The sequence below is a fragment of the Hyperolius riggenbachi genome, chromosome 10, assembly GCF_040937935.1.
Source record: "Hyperolius riggenbachi isolate aHypRig1 chromosome 10, aHypRig1.pri, whole genome shotgun sequence".
Taxonomy (NCBI): domain Eukaryota; kingdom Metazoa; phylum Chordata; class Amphibia; order Anura; family Hyperoliidae; genus Hyperolius; species Hyperolius riggenbachi.
Window position 1 is genome coordinate 216,283,447 of NC_090655.1, and position 23,507 is coordinate 216,306,953.

Sequence of the window (23,507 nt, forward strand, 5' to 3'; positions counted from 1 at the left end):
CATACATTTGCATAAAAATGTGCATACATTTGCATCAACTGGAAGTTATTTGCATCTACTTGATCATCACTATGAGAAAACACACATGATGGAGGAAGAGATGAAGGGTGGGGGCAGGACTATACTTGTTTTGGCTGTACTGTTGTGTTGATGTTCTAATTTACAAATTAAGAGGGGCAAACACTAGGGGTGACTTATACCATGGGCACTAATACATATGTGCAGGAGTTGTACAAATGCAGGAGGAAGCCCAACAGCAGTCCTAGGGCCTGATTCACAAAGCGGTGATAACTCAGTTATCACGCCTAAAAGACTTTAGGAGTGATAACCTTTGCACCGCTGAGTTAGCACCGCTTTGTGCTGATTATCGCGCGCAAAGCGCGCACATGCAAAGTCCCATAGGGCTTAATGGGCGCGAAGCACGGTGCGCTGCCCGCGCGTGCAAAACTTTGCGCGAGTTTCTTCTTATCATGCCTAAACTGAGTTTAGGCCTGATAAAGGGCTTTTCACTGGCGTGCAAACAGTTTGCACCGCTTTGTGAATCAGGCCCCTAGTGTGCAATGGTGTATGTGTGCAGGCTGCCGTTGTTTGGGAAATGTTCATCAATAATAGCCAGCTAGTGGCTTCCCAGAACTCTTCAGAATGGCAAAACCAGTAATGAATTGCAATTACATTACTGATCCAGAGGCAATTTTGGGCTGATCAGACATATTTGCAAAAACATGCACTCTTCTGATCCATTTTCTTACAGTCTGGAAATGTTGAGTATTTCATAGTTTTTATAGTCTTCAGTTTAGCCAACTAGCTTCTGGGAAGCTAGCAGTACTCTTAGGCCATATTAGCAATGGAGTTGTGGCTATCATCATTTTCTACAGATTGCCCCAGTGTTTATGGTTGCAGAAGATGCCCCACTAGGTAAATATTGGTAGTTAGCTTGATGGACCCTTTCATGTAGAGCAAGAAGAAAGTCTGATGGGAACAGCTTGCCACACTGAGGGCAGGAACGTGGCTTCTGGTTCTGGTGGACCCTTTGGTGTTTGGCCAGAGCAGAGCCCTGTGTAAAGCACTTGCCACATTCTGCACAAGCATAAGGTCTCTCTCCCGTGTGGACTCGTTGATGTTCTGCGTAAGCTGACTTCTGTGCAAAGCACTTCCCACAGTGAGTGCAAGCATAAGGCTTTTCCCCTGTGTGAATTCGTACATGCTCATCAAGAGCGGCCTTCTGGGTAAATGCTTTCTCACAAATTGAGCACGCATAGGGCTTTACCCCTGAATGCATCCTCAGGTGTCGGGCGAGATTAGTCTTCTTGGCAAATGACTTTCCACATTCGGGACAAGGATAAGGCTTCTCTCCTGTATGAATTCGCTCATGTTCAGCAAGGTCAGACTTCTGCGCAAAACTCTTCCCACACTGAGAACATTCATAGGGCTTTTCCCCAGTATGGACCTTCTCATGTCGAATCAGAACAGACTTCACCCTGAACGACTTGCCACAAATGGAACACGAATACGGCTTTGCTTCGCCCTCCCAGTTTTGATCTTGATGTGACTTCTGAGTAAAGCCTTCTTCACCTTCAGACCAGGAGAACGTGTCTTCACCAGTAGGAGTTGTTTGGTATGACAGTGGCTCTTCAGTTTTGCTAAAACGCTCCTGTGGGGATATTTTATACGTTGGAGTTTCCAGCGATGATTGACAAGATGACAGGTTTGGATGACAAAGACCTGCAGAATCTAATATGGTGTCATCTTTTGCTTCACCAACTTGGAAGGCCACTGGACGTTTGTGCATGTTACCCAAGCTGTACCTTCCATCTGCAAGAAATAACATACAAAAGGCAAGGGAAACAGTATAAATATGCTGTAAAATTATACATAACTAAACTGAACTCCCAAGTTCACTTTTCTGGATTTTTCCTTAGTAAAGGGAAATAATGAATTATGCCATTTCTCAAACAGTCACCATATGCAGCTGTTCCAAAAAAAATTCCCTTTGGAAAAGTCAGTCATGTGACTTAGCATTGTGCTGGCAGAATTGGGGTTCCCCAGCTAGGCAGCAGCACCAAAGAAATTGCTGTGGCATTTTTATCTAAAGTGTTCTAAAGTTCTGTGCCTTTGGATAAAATTGGCCTCTAATATTTTATGGATGAGTGGGTGAGCTACTGCCGCTGACACTCGCCGATCCTTGCAACTCTGAGATAGAGCTACACTTTGAACGTTTTATAACATTTGTATAGCACTTTTCTCCTGTTGAACCTAAAGGATACCCGAACTGACATGTGACATAATGAGATAGACATGTGTATGTACAGTGCCTAGCACACAAATAACTATGCTGTGTTCCTTTTTTTCTTTCTCTGTCTGAAAGAGTTAAATATCAGGTATGTAAGTGGCTGACTGAGTCCTGACTCAGACTTGAAGTGACTACAGTGTGACCCTCACTGATAAGAAATTCCCCTTTTTATCTCTTTCTTGCTCTCAAAAGCCATTTTCTGCTAGGAAAGTGTTTTAATGTTTGACATTTCTTATCAGTGAGGGTCACACTGTAGTCACTTCCTGTCTGAGTCAGGACTGAGTCAGCCACTTACATACCTGATATTTAACGCTTTCAGACAGAGAAAGAAAAAAAGGAACACAGCATAGTTATTTATGTGCTAGGCACTGTACATACACATGTTTATCTCATCATGTCACATGTCAGTTCGGGTATCCTTTAAAGGAAACCAGAGCTGTAAAAAAATACAAGAATTGATACTTACCCAGGGCTTCCTCCAGCCCCATAAACACATGTGAGTCCCTCGCCATCCTCCTGCGGTCTGCCGTTCAGCCTCGATCAACCCCGGAAACTGGCTCAGTCACGCCAGGCGTGGTTTTCTGGGCATGTGTGGGAGGTCCGTGCATGCCCAGAAGACCACGAACGGACGCAACTGAGCCAGTTACTGGGGATGATCGCGGCTGAACAGCAGACCACAGGAGGATGGCGAGGGACTCACGCGTGTTTATGGGGCTGGTGGAAGCCCCGGGTAAGTATCAATTCTTTGCTTTTTGACAGGTCTAGTACACTTTAAAGGACTTCTGTCACAAGAGAAAGAAAATAAAGATGATTTTTTTGAATAATTTAAAATTGTTTTCATGAATAGTGCTATTTAATAGAAAAAATGACTGGGCATCATAAAATTATAGAAGAATGTCAATGTATTTAAACACTGATGACTAATGGACTAGGAATAAACTAAGTAAATAAGAGAGTTTGTTTTTACCTTCTACCACACATAAAATAAGGCCTCTTATTTTAGTATATCCCTGGATCTAGTTTTATGAGCAATAGCCGTCACTGCCTAAGGGTTCATGGAAGTCATGTGCTCTAGGTATGAGAGAAGCTTATATTCACCAAATAGGGAAGGAATCTATACATACAGATACTAGGGGTGGGTGTGGCCTTTGGAAACTAACATTGGGTGCATGATTGGCATATATTTACAGTGGACACCCATAGGCAAGTCTATAGGCAGTGGTACTGGAAAGCGTGAATATTAGAATGGGTGGAGTCTATGTTCTACATTTTGACACTGGTAATAAGTTTGGATGCAAACAAACTAGACATGGGTGGGGACTTCATGCATCAGTACTAAATAAGAAAGAGGTCTGTAGGTGCAGACCCTGGACATGGGTGGAACCTGTATGCATCAACATTGGGGTGGGCGGGGTCTGAGTAGGATGACCAGGAGGCATCAGTACAGAGTGATACTTTCCTGTATTTAGTGCTTCTCACTCACCTGAACCAATGTAAGTGGAAACTTGCTCCTCCCCTTCAGTCTGCTCATGACACCTCCCATATTCCTCTTCATCATCCATATCTTCCACTTTGACAACAAGCAAGGCTTCACTCTGCAGAAAGTATAAAACACTACAACCCATTAGACTATATTATAATGAATAGTCCTATCAATATAACATAATTAAGGTACTGGAGTTGAAAGTGGATTTATGTGGGATGGCAGGAAGAGAAAAACACTGGGGCACATTCCAGCCCATGCAGTGTGGTTTAATTATTGGTAAATGAATCACAACAGTAGCTCAGAAGTATTGCAAACATTTTGGTGGGAGTGTGTATATTATGCATTATTCTAGAGTACTGAGGGATATGGGGGGTTCTCACTGGCAGGGCAAGAGACGGTTAACTCCTATCCTCTGCCAGTTTGGACAACAGCCGAGGCCTAGACTGCCAGGATGGTAGGATTATGGGAAAGAAGACAAGGGCTGGACTTGAGGACCCTTTATTCTGCTAAGGTGTAAATGTACTTTAAATTGTATGACCCTCATCGTATGATCAGAGATTTATGTAGATTTATCCCTACCTGCGCATATCACTGCGATAAGCTGAGAAAACACAGCTTTCAGTCTGAATATCCCATGGGTATGCCCAAGTTCTAAAGGGGGAGGTGCTGGCATCAGCCTTTAGGCCTCTTTCACAGTGCGACGTTAAAGTCAAACGTTATAAAATACTTTAACGCAGAGTAACGCACAGCAATGCAAAGTCTGTGCGACAGTCACGGTGCACGCGTTGCGTTAGTGTGTAACATGTAGCGTTATTAAAAAGTGCTGCATGCTGTGCGTTTAGCAATGTATCTGTGTATGGGTGTTGCACATGCTCAGTAATGTTTTTTTTTTTTTAAATAATGCATGCGCCGTTTTCATTCCATCAGTATGCGACGAAAACGGCGCACCAAGAGACACATAACGCAGCGCAAAATAACGTCCAATTTCATAACCTACATGCACTGCGTTAGGGGCACGTTGTGCGACTTTAAGGTCGCATCAAACGCAACATCCCACTGTGAAAGAGGCCTTAGGAGTGTGGTTGGTAAGGTTTCCTGCTTCTGTAATGGTCAAAACATCACCAAGAAAACCCATAGGCTTCTTTACAGTGCGGCGTTAAAGTCGCACGTTAGAAAATGTTCCAACGCAGACTAACGCACAGCAATGCAAAGTCTGTGCGACATTCACAGTGCACACGTTGCGTTGTGTGTAACGTGTAGCAATATTTAGAAAGTGCTGCATGCTGTGCGTTTAGCAATACAATTGCTGCGTTATGTGTGTTGCACATGCTGAGTAATATTTTTTTTTTTAAATGTAATGCATGCGCCGTTTTCTTCCATCAGTATGCAATGAAAACGGCGCACCAAGAGACACATAACGTAGTACAAAATAACGTCCAATTTTATAACCTATATGCTCTGCCTTAGGGGCACGTTGTGCGACCTTAACGTCACATCAAACGCAACATCTTAGTGTGAAAGAGCCCTGAATCATAAATTCTAACCCTTATTCTGACAATATTGTTCCTATGCAAAGACATCTTCCGGGACATCTCAGGGATACTTGCCTGGGTGGTCTGTGAGATCTTCTGAAGTTCTTGTGCAGAATCTGGAGAACAAGGACGATTCTGACACGTCTGTGGCAGATCTCCGTCTCCAGATCCATTAGTGGGGACTTTCTTCTTCTTACACTGCACATTATTCCTCGCTTCCTCTGGGACTTCAACTTCAACATCGGATAGGCCTTCACCCTGAGGAAGACCAAAGAGTTATTACTGAGTGTCCACGTGGCCGTGGCCTGGAAATTAATCTTAGAGCACATTCAAAATGACTAAAAACAACTATTAAAGTTAAATTTCTAAATGCTTCATATATTTTCAGTAATTACTAGCGAATAGCAATACAAAGGCTTTTTTTCATTTTTTCATGTTTTATTTGAAGAAAATGAAATTTACGGAGAACAGTTCTTACTGTAGGCATTACTATGGAGGACTGGCTCTAATACTGTTACTGGAATCTGTTCAGAATGATAGAAAGCAGAAATATAGCTTGTGTGTAAATAATCATTAGCTGAAGTTCCAGTCTGTATGTCTCTCTCAGCTACGCAGTGTAAACAGTTTACAGCCAGGTTACAGTTCAGCTCTGCCTCCCCCTTTTCCCAGATGCAGACACAAATTGTTACAAACAGCTGGTAAACACAGCTTTTTTCACACAGGCTGCGCTGAGACCTCTGAAAAGCATTTTAGATGGCTAAAAGCTCTATAGGAATGTGGGGTTAACAGAAAAACAATTTCTTTGATAGTTGTTCTTTAAAGCGGATCCGGGATTAAAAAATAACTATAACAAGTAACATGTCAATATATCTTATCTAAAATTTAGATACTTTACACAGCATATCTAGCTACAAACAGCTTCAAAAGTTTATGGTTATTTATTCCTGTGATACAATGAGGGCAGCCATGTTCTGTTTGTCACAGGCTAAGGGCTGGAGATGCTATCAGCTTGCCTGTGTGTAAATTCAGTCCTCTCTCCTCCTCCCTCCTCCCCTCTGCCTCTGAAATCAATGGCTAGTAACCTCCTCCTCCTCCTGCCCAGACTGAGCTCCCGTATGCCCTTGCTACAGTGCCAAGGCACAAAAGGAGCCGTGGGCGAGGCTTGTTTCGTTTATAGGGAATTAAAGTATTAAAACAAAACAAACAAAGTATTTGGCTTGAGGAATGCCCTATAAACTATATGAAAGGAACACAATTATGCAACGAGTAAAAGTTTATCTCGGATCCACTTTAAGTTTCCTCTACCTGATCACTATATGTGCTATTGTGATGTTCCTGTGCAGGATCTGGGGAATATAGAGGATCTGTACAAATCTCTGGTGGACTTTTGTCTCTGGATCTCTCAGCAGGAGCTGCCTCCTCCTTAGCCAGCACATCGGACATCAAAGACATCTGTTTTTTTTCCGTTTGGGTTTCTCCTTTAACAATAATCTGGTGTTTGTCCTGAAAAGAAAAAAAAAGGAAAAAAAGGTAAGAACGTATGTCCACCAGGTCTATGGATCCACCAGGTCTATGGATGAGGACACTCAGTTCACTGTACCTGATTATCACATAAGCTCCTGTTATGTTCTTGTGCAAAGCCCTGGCACAAAGGAGGACTGGGGCATTTCTCCATTGGACTTCTGTTTGTGGATCCACACATAGAACTTGTCTCCTCATCCTCTGTCACATGTGTCTCTTCATCTCCTCCTGTGATCTCAACGTTTACATGATGCTGAGCCTGGACAATGCAAGACAGTTTAATGAAAGAGTTAGTTTACTCCTCCTTGAATGTGTTTAAAGTGGGGTTGTCAGCCACAAAATCAAATTCCATTTACCCACTACTCTGTGTTTATTATGCATCCTGCAACCTAACCCTGCATTGCAAGCATTCCAATCTAATCATAAATGTTTCTGCTGTAATAAATCCTATCTCAGTCAGCCTTGCTCTATTTGGTACATTCCTGTCCAGAAGGAAGCTTGTCATCTCTCCTACCACATTCCTGTTCCTCACTGATTGACTGAGTGCAGTTCAGTGTGACATGAGGCTGAGAAGAAAGAAGCAGCTGAAATCTGACCTATGCTGTACTCACAGCATAGTGAGAGTAAGGGAGGAACTGATATCAGGATTGGCTTCGGCCAAAATAAGTAAAAATTAAAAAATTTAAGGAACAGTTTTCTCTTAACCACTTAAGTACCAGCGGTCTCTACCCCCTTAAGGACCAGAGACCGCTGGTACAAGAAACTGCCGGATACAGCCAAATTGACAAAAATACCCGCCGCAATCGCCATCCACGTCGCACGCCGGGAACCTCAGGCCACCCACTCTGTCATCTCTTATGACACCAGAGCTCTGAGAGCCGGTCAGGAGCTGCTTTCATTGGTTCCTGAACGTGTGATCAATGAGACAAGATCATCAGAAGTGGCAGAATCGGCGAGAACGTGCGGTGGCGGTGAAGTGAAACCTGCCAGCGCTCACTATGCTACTCTGATAAGGCATGTTAACTCTGATAAGACGTGTTAACTCGGATAAGGCATGGTATTTGTCTTAGTGAATCAAGCCCAATCAGTTGGTATGCATTTTGTTTTTCTTCTTCATAGCAGTGTATTGTGAAAAAGATTTCAGTTAAAACGTGTTAAGTGTGAACTATGCAATAGGAAAACATGGGCATTACTTTGAAAATCAGCTGTCCTTTCAGTTATAACTGAGAGCAACTGATTAAGAGTAAACGGGGCCTTACTGGAACCTTCTGTAGGGAACACTCACCTCTCTTGTAAGCAGCTCAATAATTTTATTGGCGATTTCTAGGATCTTCTTGCCATTGTTTTTCTGGTGGTTTTCTGGTGTCAGGAATGGAGAAAAAGGCTCTGTAAAACATCTCTTCTTAAATCCTCTTTGTGAATGAGGTGTGTTGACGTTACTGGTCTCCTTCACAGGTTTGTAATTCTAAGAGATAAAATAAGTTCATAATAAATAAAATGTAGACCTTTATTAGTCTGCAGGTGCCTTAACTATGAAGGTTACAACAGTGATGTTGCTCCCAGAATCGTGTCCACCTCTTTCAAGGCAGGTTTTTTTTTTTTTTTTTTTAAGTAACAGAGATAAGAGAAATGTCCTATGACACTTCCAAAATCCAAATCATCTCTCCAGTTAGGTCTGGGTTTTGGTAATACAGAGAAGTGTGATGTCAAGTGACAATCTTGACAATCTCAGAATCCTCCTCACCTCTCCAGTCAGGCCTGTGTTTTATTAATAGACAGAAGTGTGATGTCAAGTGACACTCTCAGAATCCTCCTCAGCTCTCAAGTCAGGTCTGTTTTATTAAAAGAGAGAAGTGTGATGTCATGTGACACTCCCATAATCCTCCTCACCTCTCCATTCAGGTCTGTATTTTATTACTAGAGAGAAGTGTGATGTCAAGAGGCACTCCCAGAATCCTCCTCACCTGTCCAGTCAGGTCTGTGTTTTATTAACAGAGAGAAGTGTGATGTCATGTGGCACTCCCAGAATCCTTCTCACCTCTACAGTCAGGTCTGTGTTTTATTAATAGAGAAAAGTGTGATGTCATGTGACACTCCCAGAATCCTCCTCACCTCTCCATTCAGGTCTGTGTTTTATTAACCTCCCTGGCATTATGATTATTATATCCAGATTTAGGGTCTAAAAGCCGTGCAATATTTAAATAAGCTTAGACCCTAAAAACAAGAAAAAAAAACATACCACGGAGAGACCTGCAGCAGCTCCTGCATAAAACTCACTCAGGCACGGGATTACCACTCTGAGCTGCAGATTTCCGGCCCGAGCCTGACTCGGGATTACTAAGGAGATTAATAGAGAGAAGTGTCATGTTATGTGACCTTCCCAGAATCCTCCTCACCTCTCCAGTCAACAGGAAGATGATCTCCAGGGCAAGTTGCAATATCCTCTCAGTAACGTGACTTCTCTCATTTTCCATACTCAGTGATGAGACTGGGAATGGAGCCCGCTGCTCCACATAGGAAAGGCTACCGTAATCCCATTGATACTTCTGTAAAGATGAACATAGAAGCAATCTTAAATGAATCCTGAATATAGAGAATAGAATACATAAATACACTATACATTATCTGGAGACTAAAGGAGGACTTAGGTCTGCTAGGTAATATGGCTTCATTTCTGCAGATCGTCGCTAGATGGTACAGAGAGGAGGACTTCTATGCTTTATTTCATCTCTCTGCCTCTGGCCCTGTGGGTGAGGACAAGGCCTGACAGCTGACTCTCTGAATGAAGGATCAACTGCAGAAAATGAATTAGATTAATGCAATGAAATGTTGCTACTTATGTTGCCCATCAAAGTAGAGTTTGCTCTAGACTAGAGGAAGTGCCTTCTAGACACCGATGTGTGAGTGTGTAGGAGAGACAGGTGCTGCTTCCTGTGTAAGACAGTAATGGCAGAGGGAGACAAAAAAGAAAAAAGCATACACTGTAACAGCAGTCATATGGATGGGGTAATGCCCTATTTGGATCGGTCTCATTTTTATTAGCCATGCATTATGCAGGGGCCCTCAATGCCTTTTTAAACTGATATCAGCTTTAATGCTTGGCTAATAAAAAATAAAAGTATCAGATGTGAATAAAAGAAGAGAAATGGGGGGAGCAGGCATATACTATCACCTGTGCTGATGCCCACCGCTCCCCCCCCCCCCCCGTCTCCTGCTCACTGCGCCAGAGTGGCACTGGCCACGAGCGTCCTCGTTTGCACTTCCGTCGCTGGGAGTATGAGAAAACCTCGCCTGCCCAGGTCGCTCCCAGCAACAGGAGCGTGAACGAGGTTGTGTGCGACCAGGTGCCACGCAGGAGCAGTGGCCGTCGACCTGCAAGTAAGCGATGACTGGAGGATCGTTTTGTCCCTGCGTGGGAACAGGACATCTGCAAGGGGCTGGTGGAAGCCCCAGATAAGTGAAGCTCTTTTTTTTTTTTAAGTACTTCCAGGATTCCTTTAACTGGTTCCTTGCACCCAAATTGGTGTTAAACTATGATAGCGATTAGACTGTGAGCTCCTCTGGCTATGTTCTCTGTAAAGCACTGCAGAGATGTTAGCACTACATGATAATAATACAGTAATAGTAAAGTATACTAGCCATTTTGTGAACTGTGGAGGCAGAAGTGCTATACAAATGCATAATAATTACAATACATAATAACTAAAGTATAATAATAATAATAATAATGGATTATACAGTGCAGGTGTATATGTCTATACTTCTCTCTAATCTAATGATCATAATATCTATAAATTGAAAAATCTGCACATTTGCAGCCTCCCCAAGTCATGAACAAATAATACAGCCTACCAGCATTATGAGAATCACCCAGATCCTTCATAATGTAATTATTATTCCAGCTGTCCATAATACCTCATCACCCCAATCCCACCTTCTCATCTCACTTATCACCATATTGTACATACACTGCAAAAGAAACAAATCAGTCCTCACCAGCAGCCTGTCTCCTCTCTGTCATCAGGATAGGAAGCAAAGAATGTACTTCCGGTATGTGGATAACGGACTTCCTTTGTTTGCGTTCCAAGGTTGCCAGGAGACGCACAAGCTTTATAGACTCGTGCACAACAGTGGAAAATAAGGAAAGGGAGAAGCAGCACAAGTTGCTGTGGGTTAGAGCTAGCGTCCCGAGGTCAGGAGTGACAATAGCCAGCTATTTTCCAATGTAAACTTCTCCTAATATTAATCTGGAAAGTGGGCCAAGTGGCTGCACAGGAGGGAATGTAAAATGATATATATTATTTTATATAAATGTTATTTTATATAATATACATTTTATATATAATAGAAAATGTGTTTATGCTGTTCATTGTATACATTTTTAGGATAGCAAAAAAAGGTTATATTCCACCATTTTTACATTTTACTTTGCTTCCTTGAAAGAGGAACTTTAACCAAGGATTGAACTTCATTCCAATCCACTCATGAGCCGTATATACTAATAATATAATACCCCTTTCCCATGAGGAATCTTTACCTTTTCTCGAATAGATGATCATCAGGGGAGCATGTGTGGCTGATATTTGGTAAAACCCCTCTCCAACAGTATGATGTCACGTGTCGACTCATGACCATGGTCCTGACTATTTTGCTGTATGTGTACCTCCTTGCATTATGGGAAATAACAGCTTTTTACAACTGCCAAGCAAGCAAAATCTCCCTGTGTGCATAGAATTCTCAGTAACGAACATTTCGTACAGCTCACATGGCAGAACTAATGTCACCACCTGTGATAAATTTCAGAATGTAAATCAGGAAAGATTTTACAATGGGCAAATACTGACTAAATAATCTATAAAGGCATATTATAAAAAATAAGCAATTCCAATCATTAGGTTATACAATGTTACCATACACGCTGCACTGTAAATTGCGTTATAATTGCAATGCGCAGTGATGATCACAGTGGTGATTAGCGCGTTCACACGTGCACATTGCATTGGACTCTGTAGTAAAAATACAAGATGAGCTGGGCACTACCACACACCATCATGCACGTTACACCCGTCTTACAAATGACTGGTGACGAAGTGACATGCATTGCAACGTGCACACTACTGGAAGTCGCTAGTTTTTAACCACCTCCCGACTGCCTTACTCCAATGGGCAGTGGGAAAGTGGTGCCTCCAGGACTGCTTAACGCCAATTGGCGTAAAAGTCCTGGAGGCAGGACTAGCAGGCTCTCATGCCTGTTCCCTGCTGCTGTAAACAACGAGGATCCGTGATCAGCCTGCCAGCCGCAATCGAAGCTGGCAGGCTGCAATATAAAAGAAAAAAGACAAATAAACATTTGTACAGCGCTGCGATCTAGTGCAGCGCTGTACAGTGGACAGCCCTGTCACTTAACTGTCCCTCTGATTGGCTCACAATCTAATCCCTCTCATAGGCTGATGCCTATGACAGTGAAGTGTAGTGTACAGATCGTAGTCTATGGCTAATTTAAGGGGGAAGGGAGGGAATAAAAGAAATAGTGCTTTTAAAAAAAAATCAGGTCTTTATTCATTCATTAAAAAAAAAAATCGCAGCAGCAATCAAATCCCACCAAAAGAAAGCTCTATTTGGGATAAGAAAAGGAGGTAAAAATAATTTGTGTGCTAAGTTGTATGGCTGAGCAATAAAGCATTAAAGCTGTGAAGTGCTAAATTGTAAAAAAATCTACTGGTCACTAGGGGGTACAAACCTATGGTCCTCAAGTGGTTAAAACCATTGAAATGTACATTGCAACGGATTTTAACCTTCTGTGAAAAAGGGGGGCAGAAGAGAACTCCAAAGCTCCCGACCGAAGTGTAAAGACAGGGCTGTGCTCTAGTACAATGGAGATGCTAAAAACCCTTTAAGGCCTGAAACACACCAGAGGAGTTTTTCTGAGCGTTTTGAGTTTTTAAATCTGCTGCTAATGTTATCCTATGTGTCTGTGCACACTGGGGCAATGAGGTTTTGTAAAAAACCCCATAGCATTACATTGGGAAGAGCTTTTAGAGGTTTCAAAACCTCTTCCCAATGTAATGCTATGGGGTTTTTTACAAAACCTCATCGCTCCAGTGTGCACAGACACATAGGATAACCTTAGCAGCAGATTTAAAAACTCAAAACGCTCAGAAAAACTCCTCTGTTGTGTTTCAGGCCTAAGGGCTGGTGCACACCAAAACCCGCTAGCAGATCCGCAAAATGCTAGCAGATTTTTAAACGCTTTTTTTTATTTTTATGAGGCGTTTTGCTAGCGTTTTGCGGATTGCTGCTGCGGTTTTCAGTATAGTAGATTTCATATATTGTTACAGTAAAGCTGTTACTGAACAGCTTCTGTAACAAAAACGCCTGCAAAACCGCTCTGAACAGGCGTTTTTCAGAGCGGTTTGCGTTTTTCCTATACTTAACATTGGGGCAGAAACGCATCCGAAATCCAAAAAATGCCTCACCCAGGCATTTTTCGTTTCTGCAAAACGCCTGCCGCTCTGGTGTGCACCACCCCATTGAGATACATTGACCAAGCAGATCCGCAGCCGCAAGCGGATCTGAAAACGCCCAAAAAGCCGCTCGGTGTGCACCAGCCCTAAAAGAGAGTTGTGCGTTGGCTTGTCTCTCGTGCAGATACAACCAAGTAAGCTTGGATTGATAGTTTATTTGCACACAAAAAAAGCCAAGTCAATGGAAAATGCGAAAAATCTGACCAGAATTACAAGTTAGGGCTGAGACACACCAGAAAAGCTCCCCAAACGCTAGAGGTTTCAAAAGCTTTTCCCAATATAATGCTGTTTTTTTTTTTTACAAAACCTCATCGCTCCAGTGTGCATAGACACATAGGATAACATTAGCAGGAGGTTTCAAAAACTCAAACGCTCAGAAAAACTCCTCTGGTGTGCACCAGGCCTATATTAGAAACATTCTCATGTAAACTTCATTGCTATGCACTGAAATTTCTCAATACGAAAAATCGCAACAAAATGCATACACATCACAAAGAAAAAAAAAAAATCAAAAGAAGAATGCCTGAAACCAGAGGCGGCCTTAGAGTGCGCTGGGCCTGGGGGCGAGTGTCATATGTGGGTCCTAGAAACACAGATATGCGGTGGATACACACATGCATGCTGTATATGCACATACACGCACGCACGCGCACAGGTTAGGTGCCCCAGTATAGGTTAGATAGGTAGGTGCCTCCCGTATAGGTTAGATAGGTAGGTGCCTCCAGTGTAGGTTAGATAGGTAGGTGCCTCCAGTATAGATTAGATAGGTAGGTTCCCCCAGTATAGGTTAGATACCGTAGTTGGTGCCTCCAGTATAGGTTAGATAGGTAGGTTCCCCCAGTATAGGTTAGATAGGTTGGTGCCTCCAGTGTGGGTTAGCTAGGTTGGTGCCTCCAGTATAGGTTAGATAGGTAGGTGCCCCGAGTAAAGGTTAAATAGGTAGGTGCCCTGCAGCGGCGGCGGAAGCGGGCATAGTAATAGAGGCTGCAGGGGATCGGCGAAAGGAAGATGAGTTGTAACTACTATGTCCACTCTCCCGCCGCAGAGGGTGCGGGACCTTCTTCAGGCGCAGGGCCTGGGGCGATTATTATTATTATTATTTAGTATTTATATAGCGCCAACATATTACGCAGCGCTGTACAGTGTATATATATATCTTGTCACTAACTGTCCCTCAAAGGAGCTCACAATCTAATCCCTACCACTGCCATATGTCTATATTATGTAGTGTAAGTACTGTAGTCTAGGGCCAATTTTTTTTAGGGGGAGCCAATTAACTTATCTGTATGTTTTTGGAATGTGGGAAGAAACCGGAGTGCCCGGAGGAAACCCACGCAGACACGGAGAGAACATACAAACTCTTTGCAGATAGTGCCCTGGCCGGGATTCGAACCAGGGACCCAGCGCTGCAAGGCGAGAGAGCTAACCACTACGCCACCGTGCTGCCCAAGTGATTGCCCCACTTGCCCCCACCCCAAAGGCCACCTCTGCCTGAAACATTTTAAAACACAGATTCAGACATACGGATAAGAAACACAGAAAGTCGCATGCTTTTTTTACGGTAGCCACTTATTTTGCTACAGAACCAGCCATGCATCGATTGCCATTTGTGGTGCTGCTATTACATTATTTTTGATCTGCTGTCGATATTTTTATTGAGCAAGTCAACCCACTTAATAAAGCGTAAAGGTGAAACATCCTATATACTAACCGAAGGATGTAAAGTGCAGTTAAACTGCACAGTTAGCAAGCAGCACCTGCTCATTCAACAGCTGTTCTACCAGAAATCCTATATACTAAATGAAGGATGTAATTTTGCACGTACACGGAAGCACCTGTGGACGGCGCAGTTGTGGGCAGTGGCTTAGTGTGAGAGGTGGTTCAGTGAGGAACTGAGTAAGGGGAGGAGGGAAGCTACTACACACCAGGGAACTGAATAGGGAGGGCAGGGGAGCCACTACACACCAGGGAACTGTATAGGGGAGGGATGGGGGCCACTAGGCATCAAGGAACTGTGTATGGGAAGGGTGGGATGACCACTACACCAGGAAACTGTGTAGGGGAGGGAGGGATGACCACTTGACACCAGGGAACCATATAGGATAGGGATAAGGACCTCTGGACACCAGGGAACTGTATAGGGAAGAGAAGTGGTCACTAGATATTGAAGTTGGCCCACGACTTGGTCTCTGTTTTCAATTTCATCCGACTGTGTACCATTTGAGTCTGACACTCCTGATATACACTAAACAATGTGTGCTTTCAGAGTTTAACAACTTCAGTTTTGGGGCTCAGTTAGAAACTGAGTTAGCATTAGAGTATAGCTTGTACACTACCATCCACACCATTACAACAACAAAAATAAATGGATGGATCCACTCAGGCTGGGCTCACACATAGTAGAATAGTGTGCATTTTACTGCACATGGCGAGTGACATCTGTCAACAAAGATCAGCTGATGTCTGGCTATGGAAATCACACGTGCAATATTATACTACAGGGATTTTTTTCTAACCATGCAGGAAACGCATAAATTGCAAAGCTATTTTCCAAATGCCACATCCAATAGAAAACCATTGTGTCTCCTGGCAACCTTGGAATGCAACATACATGATTTGCAAGTGAGGTCTCTGCCTCAGATCTACCACACCTTCTATCACACCACTGGCCAGGCATATTAATGGGAAAAAAAGATGCATATAAAATATTATAACCACACCTATTTATTTTAGTATTTATATAGCACCAACATATTATGCAATTCTGTACAGTATATATTGTCTTGTTACTATCTGTCCCTCAGAGGGGCTCAAGTCACAATCCATTCCCTACCATAGTCATATGTCTATGTGTGTATCATAGTCTCTAGGGCCAATTGAGGGGGAAGCTTATTAACTTACCTGTATGTTTTTGGGATGTAGGAAGAAACCAGAGTACCCAGAGGAAACCCACACAGACATGGGGAGAACATACAAATTCCTTGCAGATGTTGATCTGGCTGTGATTCAAACCAGGGACCCAGCGCTGCAAGGCAAGAGCTTTAAAGAGAACCCGAGGTGGAATTTAATTATGTTACTGGGGCACAGAGGCTGGTTGTGCACACTAAGACTGGCCTCCGTTGCCCCATGGTGTGCCTCCATGTCCCCCCTGCGCGCCGCTATACCCCCCGCAGTGCTGGCGACACGCAGCGCGTCGCCAGCACAATGTTTACCTATGCGCTGTCAGTCAGCGCCGCTCCCCCGCCTCCTCTGCATCGGCGCTACCCGCCCGCGTCACGTCCCTCCTATCAGTGGGAGGGAAGATACGGGCGGGAAGCGCCGATGCGGAGGAGGCGGGGGAGCGGCGCTGACAGACAGCGCTTAGGTAAACATTGTGCTGGCGACACGCTGTGTGTCGCCAGCACTGCGGGGGTATAGCGGCGCGCAGGGGGGACATGGAGGCACACCATGGGGCAACGGAGGCTGGTCTTAGTGTGCACAACCAGCCTCTGTGCCCCAGTAACATAATTAAATCCCACCTCGGGTTCTCTTTAACCACTACACCACCGTGCTGCCCACTTACTTTATATCTCTGCTTTTTCTTCGTATGAGTATTTGAAAAATCAATATATCAATTTAAAATACAATTTAGAGTTTCATAAGCACATTTCTTTAGTGGAGAATTAGAATCCTCTTTTAAAGTAGTTCTCCTGCAGACTATCAACATACAAGACAAAGACAAATAACATTTATATCATGCTTTTCTCCTGGCAGACTCAAAGCACCAAAGCTGCAGCCACAAAGACCTGCTCTATAGGTGGTAGTGGTGTTAGGGAGTCTTGCCCAAGGTCTCCTACTGAATAGGTGCTGGTTTACTGGACAGGAAGATTCAAACCCAGGTCGCCTGTGTCAAAAAACCAGTACACTATTCAGCCACAAACAGCAGCTATCTTCTGTACTGGCACTTTTTATTTTACATTTCACAGATGCATTTAATTTATTTGTTATCACATTAATAAGCAATAAGAAATGTGTTACTGCACACAACTTTGAATTGATGTAGTGACTATTTTAGAACACTGAGCGTCTGCCCTTCAATGATCTCCTGTGGAAAATATTCGCCCCCTAGTGGTTTATTTGGGACAGCGCTCAATAAGCGCCTTATCTCTTTGTCCTGGTAAACTTCACTATGGCAACCAGAGCTGCATCTGGCCAGCTGTGAGACGCACAGAACGGAAGTGCGAGAGCCACAGAGAGGAAGTAAGCCATGTGTTTCCGGTTTTGGAGAGTAGAACAATAATAATGATGATAGAGAAGAGAGAGATGCAGCTCACGGTGAAATCGGTATTACAGTGTGTGTTTATGGTTATTATGTGGTGTTTTATATATATATTTTTTAATTAAATATTGGAATGGTTACTTTGTTGTACGGTTAGGGTATGGCTAATGTGTTCAATATTCTCTGATCAGTACTGCTACAGTCTGTTGTGTAGCTGATTGCTGTAACTATGCATTTGATTAATCTGATGAATTTTATGCATTTGTGCTGATTTGGGACCACAGAGGAGTGAAGCTAGCCAAAGAGGGTTCAAGCCCCTCAGGGCCCCCGATCTGTCTGACCCCCATCCTCCCCATTCTCAGATCCTCCCCCCCCCCTCAACTTTACTGTGCTCCCCAAGGCCCCTGCATTTGACAATGTTTGTCTACATGATCTTAAAGGACAACCGATGTGACATGATGAGGTAGACATGTGTATGTATAGTGCCAAGCACACGAATAACTATGCTGTGTTCCTTTTTTTCTTTCTCTGTCTGAAAGAGTTAAACATCAAGTGACAGTTTCTATCCGAGTCACACTGGGTCAGTATATAGCATAATCCTCACTGACAAGAAATTGCAGCCATAAAACACTTTTCTGTCAGTAAATGAGTTCTGAGAGCAAGAAAAGAGATAAAAAGGTCAATAATTCATAGATTTGAGCTCTGGCATACTTCAATTAAGGTGTCATTGAGCAGACAATGAAACAGTATTAAAAACTATTTAAATATAAAATAAAACTGTGAGATATCTAAAAAAAAAGTCATTTTTAGGAGAAGAAGTATAGATACAATTGTTTTTCTCATAAGTTTATTTTCACCTCAGATGTCCTTTAAGCTTTTATACAGTTCTGTATTTCACATGACATGATCTGAACTGTGCCTTGACAAAGGGGACCCTGCGCGGCCCCAAAATGATCATTGGTGATACACTCGGTTGTGTATTAGTGATGGAACAATAAACGCAGTTCATTGAAGTGTGTGGTGAGCAGATCTTTCTTGGATGATTGAATGTACTATTGCCACAGGGTCCAGCACCCATTAATGATGTCAACGTTGGTATGTGATCCTTTGGACTGACTTGTTATCGCATAATGACAAGCAAGGGGTCATAGAGAAGAGGCAGCCAGCGGTAATGAAAATAGGGAGCATGGAGAAGCGCATCGAGACAGGTGAGTTGCTATGCTGACAAAAATGTACAAGGGCCCTAAGGAGCACAAATCGGGGAGACCTGGGGCATACATTTGCAATCGGCGCCGGTAGACTTGGGAGCAGGATACCGCCGGGATATGGCTGATCCTGCTTCTGCACAAGTCCGGGCCGAATTAATTACTATTCCCCCTCCAGGCCGCCATGGATGGTGGGGAATGAAATAATTTGGCTTCCAGTGATTGCTGGAGGCCGAATTATTGTGTTTTTTAAGCAACCTCGGCTCCGTCTTCTGACGGCGCCGACATTACTCACTGAGCGCCGCTGTAGATGTGATTCCCATTATGGTCTATGGTGGCGCCAGCTGCGCCCAAATCTAGCAGCGCCGAAAAGCACTGCTCCGGACCTGGGGGCCCGGCAGCACTCAGGGGGCCCTGTGGGCAACTGCTTCCTTTGCTTCTATGGTAGTGCCATCCCTGAAGCTAGACAATGGAGGGCAAAAAAATGACTCACGAAGGCAAGTGTGCTTCAAGTAGTAAAGGGATGAGCCAGACTGAAAGAGGGGATTTAATTTTATCCAGTGTATTCATTTTCAAAGTTTAGGTTGTGTAGACAGGCTCAGTAGCACAACTGAGTTATTTATTTCTGTATTTGCATCCTGATTTATAAAATCCACATCTTGGTATTCGGTTAGACATAATACATTAACTCTTACATTATTTATTCATTTTAGTGAATCCAGTTTTTGCTGTTGCAGAGGGATCCTCACCTCATGGTTGATCAGTGGAACATTTAATCTTCCATCCCAATAATGAGGACGGAGAAAGACCAGAGTCATGTGACTGAGAAGATATTACAGCTCACCCTGGAGATCATCTACCTGCTGACTGGAAAGGTGAGTAACATTGGCTTTGCCAGGTTATTATATTTGGGGCCATTCCCCAAATACTTAGTAGGGAGCCCTGGATCCTTCCATGGAACTCAATTATCCTGCTTCCTATTTGTGCTGTAATAAAGGCAGCATGCATTCCTAGCCTGCAATATAATCACAGTTTGGTGGTGTTAAGTGATATGTGATGCACGGGATTACCAAAATCTGTAAATAAAGCACAGTCTTGGTATACAGAAGCATTGCTGCTGCAGGAGATGGGGATGGTGAAGGCTGCATGATACATGAGTATGAAAGTGAGTATGGTGTCTCTATTTTTTTGGAGTTAGCACTGTACACTACCTTTACAAGGAGCCAGAGAGGGACACAAGATAATTATGGTTCAGGGGACATTCTGACTTATGCTGTTTGGATGGTCATGCTGCCTAAATATGTTATCTGGATACACACTGGCTAACTATGTTGTTTGATGGGACATTCTGCATAATTATGTTGTTTGGGGGCACACCGTGTCTAATTATGCTTTATGGAGTAGTTTATACTGTCAGGTCATGTTTGGGAGACACGTGCAACTGAGTTTTGCTGTGTGGGGGGGGGGGGGGGGATATGGTGCCTAATTATGGTATTTGGGGGCATTATGCCTACTTTTGTTTGGAGGGGGGAACATTATGCCTAATTATGTGGTGTGGTCAGTACATGCTGCCTAATTTAGTTGCTTTGGAGAAACGCTGCCTATTTATGATGTTTGTGGGTATATGCTGCTTTACGTTGTATTTTTTTTTTACTTGGCTCTGCATCTGCAGCTTAGCATTTTTGCACTGCTTAGTGTTCAGTAAAGCATTTAACTGTTCCTACTTTTTATACACCCTCCTCTTTGTAGTTATGAAAGCCACATGTATCTCTCAACACCCCTCCCTCGCTGCAATAGGAAATCATTTTCACTGATCTTTTTTCTTTGACTCTGTTTTTATATTTGAAGAGAAAGTGCTCACTTTATGTAAACTCAAAGGTAAACCTGCAAGAAAACCCAGATACTTATCTAGGGAGAGGGAAGACTGGATCCTCCAGTGGCTCTTCGCTCATACCACCACTGTCCAGGACCCTCTGGAAATTTGCATCTGTGCTCCTCTTAATGCACAAGCATGGATGTATAGTGCCTGTGCGTGTACGGCCGCGCTCATCATGGTGGGGAACACAGTCATGATAACATATGCCACAAGCTCTTGTCAGATATGTTGGGGGAGCTCGATTGGCAATGGTGGGGGTCAGGAGGACATGGGGAGCCTCTGGACTTCCTTTTCATAGCAACCCTGATGAGGAGAATTCTGGTACTGTCACATGATATCTCCGTTGTCTATGAAAGCAAAAAGAGTTTTTAAAGTTAAAAAAAAGATACTTATGGAAGCGGAAGGCTCTGGGTTCTACAAAGCCTTCCCCTTCTTCTTCCGGATCCCCTCATTCCAGCATTGTCTCGCTGTTCAAATCTCCTGCCACGGGAGGCTTCGGCAGTCTTTGGGAGCCGGAGTGCTCCCGAAGACGTGCTGCTCTGTACTGCGCATACACAAGTGTATGAGAGAGTGTGCTTGTGCATGCGTATTACAGAGCTGTCCGTCTTTGGGAGCACCCGGGCTCCTGAAGACTTCCAAAGCCTCCCGCAGTGAAAGAGAGCAATATCCAACTCATGGGTAGGAGACTACTAACAGTGGAGACAGTGCTGGAACAAGGGTGCCGGGGGAGGTACAGACAGGAGAAATACCGACTAACAGCTTGTTCAATTAACTAGCTGACTTGGGAGTTGATTAACTTTGTAGGACGAGATGCCCGCACTTTAGCCCAATAGGCTGCCTGTCAAGTGACAGGCAGCCTACTGGGCCAATCAAAGTGCAGGCTTCGGCAGTCTTTGGGAGCCGGAGTGCTCCCGAAGACGTGCTGCTCTGTACTGCGCATACACAAGTGCATGAGAGAGTGTGCTTGTGCATGCGTATTACAGAGCCACCTGTCTTTGGGAGCACTCGGGCTCCTGAAGACTTCCAAAGCCTCCCACAGTGGAAGAGAGCAATATCCAACTCATGGGTTAGAGACTACTAACAGTGGAGACAGTGCTGGAACGAGGGGACCGGGAGAGGTACGGTAAGGCTTTATACACTGGCATAGGGCCCAGGGTCGCAGCAGTTGTAATTGCAACCTGGTCCTAGCTCTTGGCGTTCCGTGCATGCCCAAGACACTGTTCCTCCTCCTCCCTACCAAGTTTCGATATTCCTGGTGGGAAATCACATGCAGGGGCCAGCTAAGGACATGGCTACTTGCTAATCACAGCTGGAAGCAGAGCTGCTGTGTAAGTTAACCCCTCTGGCTGTGTCAAAATGCAGTGGTATTTTTACCATGAGCAGAATTAGAAGTCTATTTGTCATACATTTTTTTTAATACTAAATGTTTTTACTTAGCATTATGGACCTCTTAATGATTCCAGTCAGAAAGAGCACCTTCATGTGCCAGACCAGAGCAAGAGCCAGAGTCCAATCATGGAGCCTTCACTCCCTTCTCTGATAGCTAATGAAAAGAATGACATGAAGATTCTGGGTGCCACCAACAAGATAACCGAGCTGCTGATGGGTGAGGTGAGCGGTGCTGGGAATTATGGGACATCAGCCCATAGCAACAATGAATGTGTCTGAATGATTACTGTGTCATTGTATATGTCAGGTTCCTATAAGGTGTCAGGATGTTGCTGTTTATTTCTCCATGGAGGAGTGGGAGTATATAGTAGGACACAATGGCCACTACAAGGAAGTCATGATGGGGAATCAGCTGCCCGTCACATTACTGGGTAAGAGGGGACTTTTATTTCTTGAAGACATCTGTAGAGTGGGTTTACTTAGATACAAGCATCTTCTGATATACATGTAAAGACATAGAAACAATGTATTTAGCCAGTGTGTGTTCCCTACAGATGGATCCAGTAACAGCAATCCACCAGTGGGATGCACAGGTTCTCTTCATACTGAGGATTCTACAGAGAAAGAGCACAACATCTCATCAGATTTTAATGTAAGCCAATCTCGTTGTAGCAAAGGTTCTTCTTAATAGAATGTAGCAGCAGTAGACAGTGGGATGCGAGGGATGGGTGAAAAAACAAGGGCTGAGGGAGAGCGCACTCAGGTTGTCATCCAATAAAAGTGGCCAGCCGGCCGAGGAATACTCTCACCTGGATCTGTGGTTGACTGTCCCATACGGTATGGCCAGCAGAATGGTTTTGTCCCACTTGGTCTGCACGCCTTGTGGTGGAGGACTTCTGCCAAGACTCGGTCCCCGGTCCAAGTTGGACAAAGCCTTTTTGCTGGCCATACCGTATGGAAGAGTCAACCACAGATCCAGGTGAGAGTATTCCTCGGCCGGCTGGCCATTTTTATTGGATGACAACCTGAGTGCGCTCTCCCCCACCCCTTGTTTTTTCACTCATCCCCCGCATCCCACTGTTTACTGCAGATTATATGCCACCTAGAGTAGCACCGATGAGAGCCGCACCATTTGACGACAACTACTCAGACTTGCACAGTATTGTCAAGATCACTCTCTGTCCAGCACAGGGGTTTAGGCTCCTTTCCTCTTTGCTCCCGTGTAGCACAACGCATGGACAAGCATGTGATCAGTTCCACTGGGCCACAGATTTTTTTATAGTTTACCCGAGCCAAAGGTCGAGTACAAAATCACATACTTGCACAAAAGAGGAGGAGGGAGGGATCGGCACTGCAAGTGACTTTTATTTCCAGAGTGAGGCACAATAAGCGTTGCACAGAGTGAAGTACAATAAATATTGCATAC

At 43.9% G+C, this 23,507-nt stretch overlaps 2 protein-coding genes across 11 annotated transcripts in view; one reads left to right on the forward strand and one right to left on the reverse strand.

Moving 5' to 3' along the window:
* LOC137534474 (zinc finger protein 154-like) lies at positions 1 to 11,529 on the reverse strand. Of its 3 annotated transcripts, none has more exons than XM_068255983.1 (9): positions 11,367 to 11,529; positions 10,798 to 11,096; positions 9,226 to 9,375; positions 8,115 to 8,294; positions 6,909 to 7,088; positions 6,614 to 6,811; positions 5,384 to 5,566; positions 3,774 to 3,885; positions 1 to 1,812 (listed from the first exon to the last, which is right to left on the reverse strand). In XM_068255983.1, exons 3-9 carry the CDS (start codon positions 9,301 to 9,303, stop codon positions 863 to 865), a joined length of 1,881 nt encoding a protein of 626 aa, XP_068112084.1. In that variant the 5' UTR covers positions 9,304 to 9,375; positions 10,798 to 11,096; positions 11,367 to 11,529; the 3' UTR covers positions 1 to 862. The 3 variants fall into 3 exon arrangements, with proteins under 3 accessions (XP_068112084.1, XP_068112085.1, XP_068112083.1); XM_068255982.1 differs by having other exon boundaries at positions 2 to 1,812; positions 10,826 to 11,096; XM_068255984.1 differs by lacking the exon at positions 10,798 to 11,096.
* The window catches only part of LOC137534493 (oocyte zinc finger protein XlCOF7.2-like), an 18,870-nt gene continuing 6,289 nt past the window's right edge, over positions 10,927 to 23,507 (forward strand). The window contains exons 1-5 of one of the 8 annotated variants that reach the window (XM_068256013.1): positions 10,927 to 11,054; positions 19,554 to 19,691; positions 22,130 to 22,303; positions 22,389 to 22,512; positions 22,636 to 22,733. In XM_068256013.1, coding sequence (XP_068112114.1) covers positions 19,608 to 19,691; positions 22,130 to 22,303; positions 22,389 to 22,512; positions 22,636 to 22,733 — 480 coding nt within the window. In that variant the 5' untranslated portion in view covers positions 10,927 to 11,054; positions 19,554 to 19,607. The other 7 variants (XM_068256015.1, XM_068256019.1, XM_068256020.1 and 4 more) reach the window with 7 other exon arrangements.

What these genes read in the sequence shown, in the direction of transcription:
- LOC137534474 (XM_068255984.1), bottom strand. Translation starts at nt 9,303, where the DNA reads ATGGAAAATGAGAGAAGTCACGTTACTGAGAGGATATTGCAACTTGCC. An exon ending in TTGAGCTGCTTACAAGAGAG is followed by an intron (nt 7,089 to 8,114) that starts GTGAGTGTTCCC and finishes TGCATTGTCCAG; the next exon opens with GCTCAGCATCATGTAAACGT. An exon ending in TTCCACTTACATTGGTTCAG is followed by an intron (nt 1,813 to 3,773) that starts GTGAGTGAGAAG and finishes TATTTCTTGCAG; the next exon opens with ATGGAAGGTACAGCTTGGGT.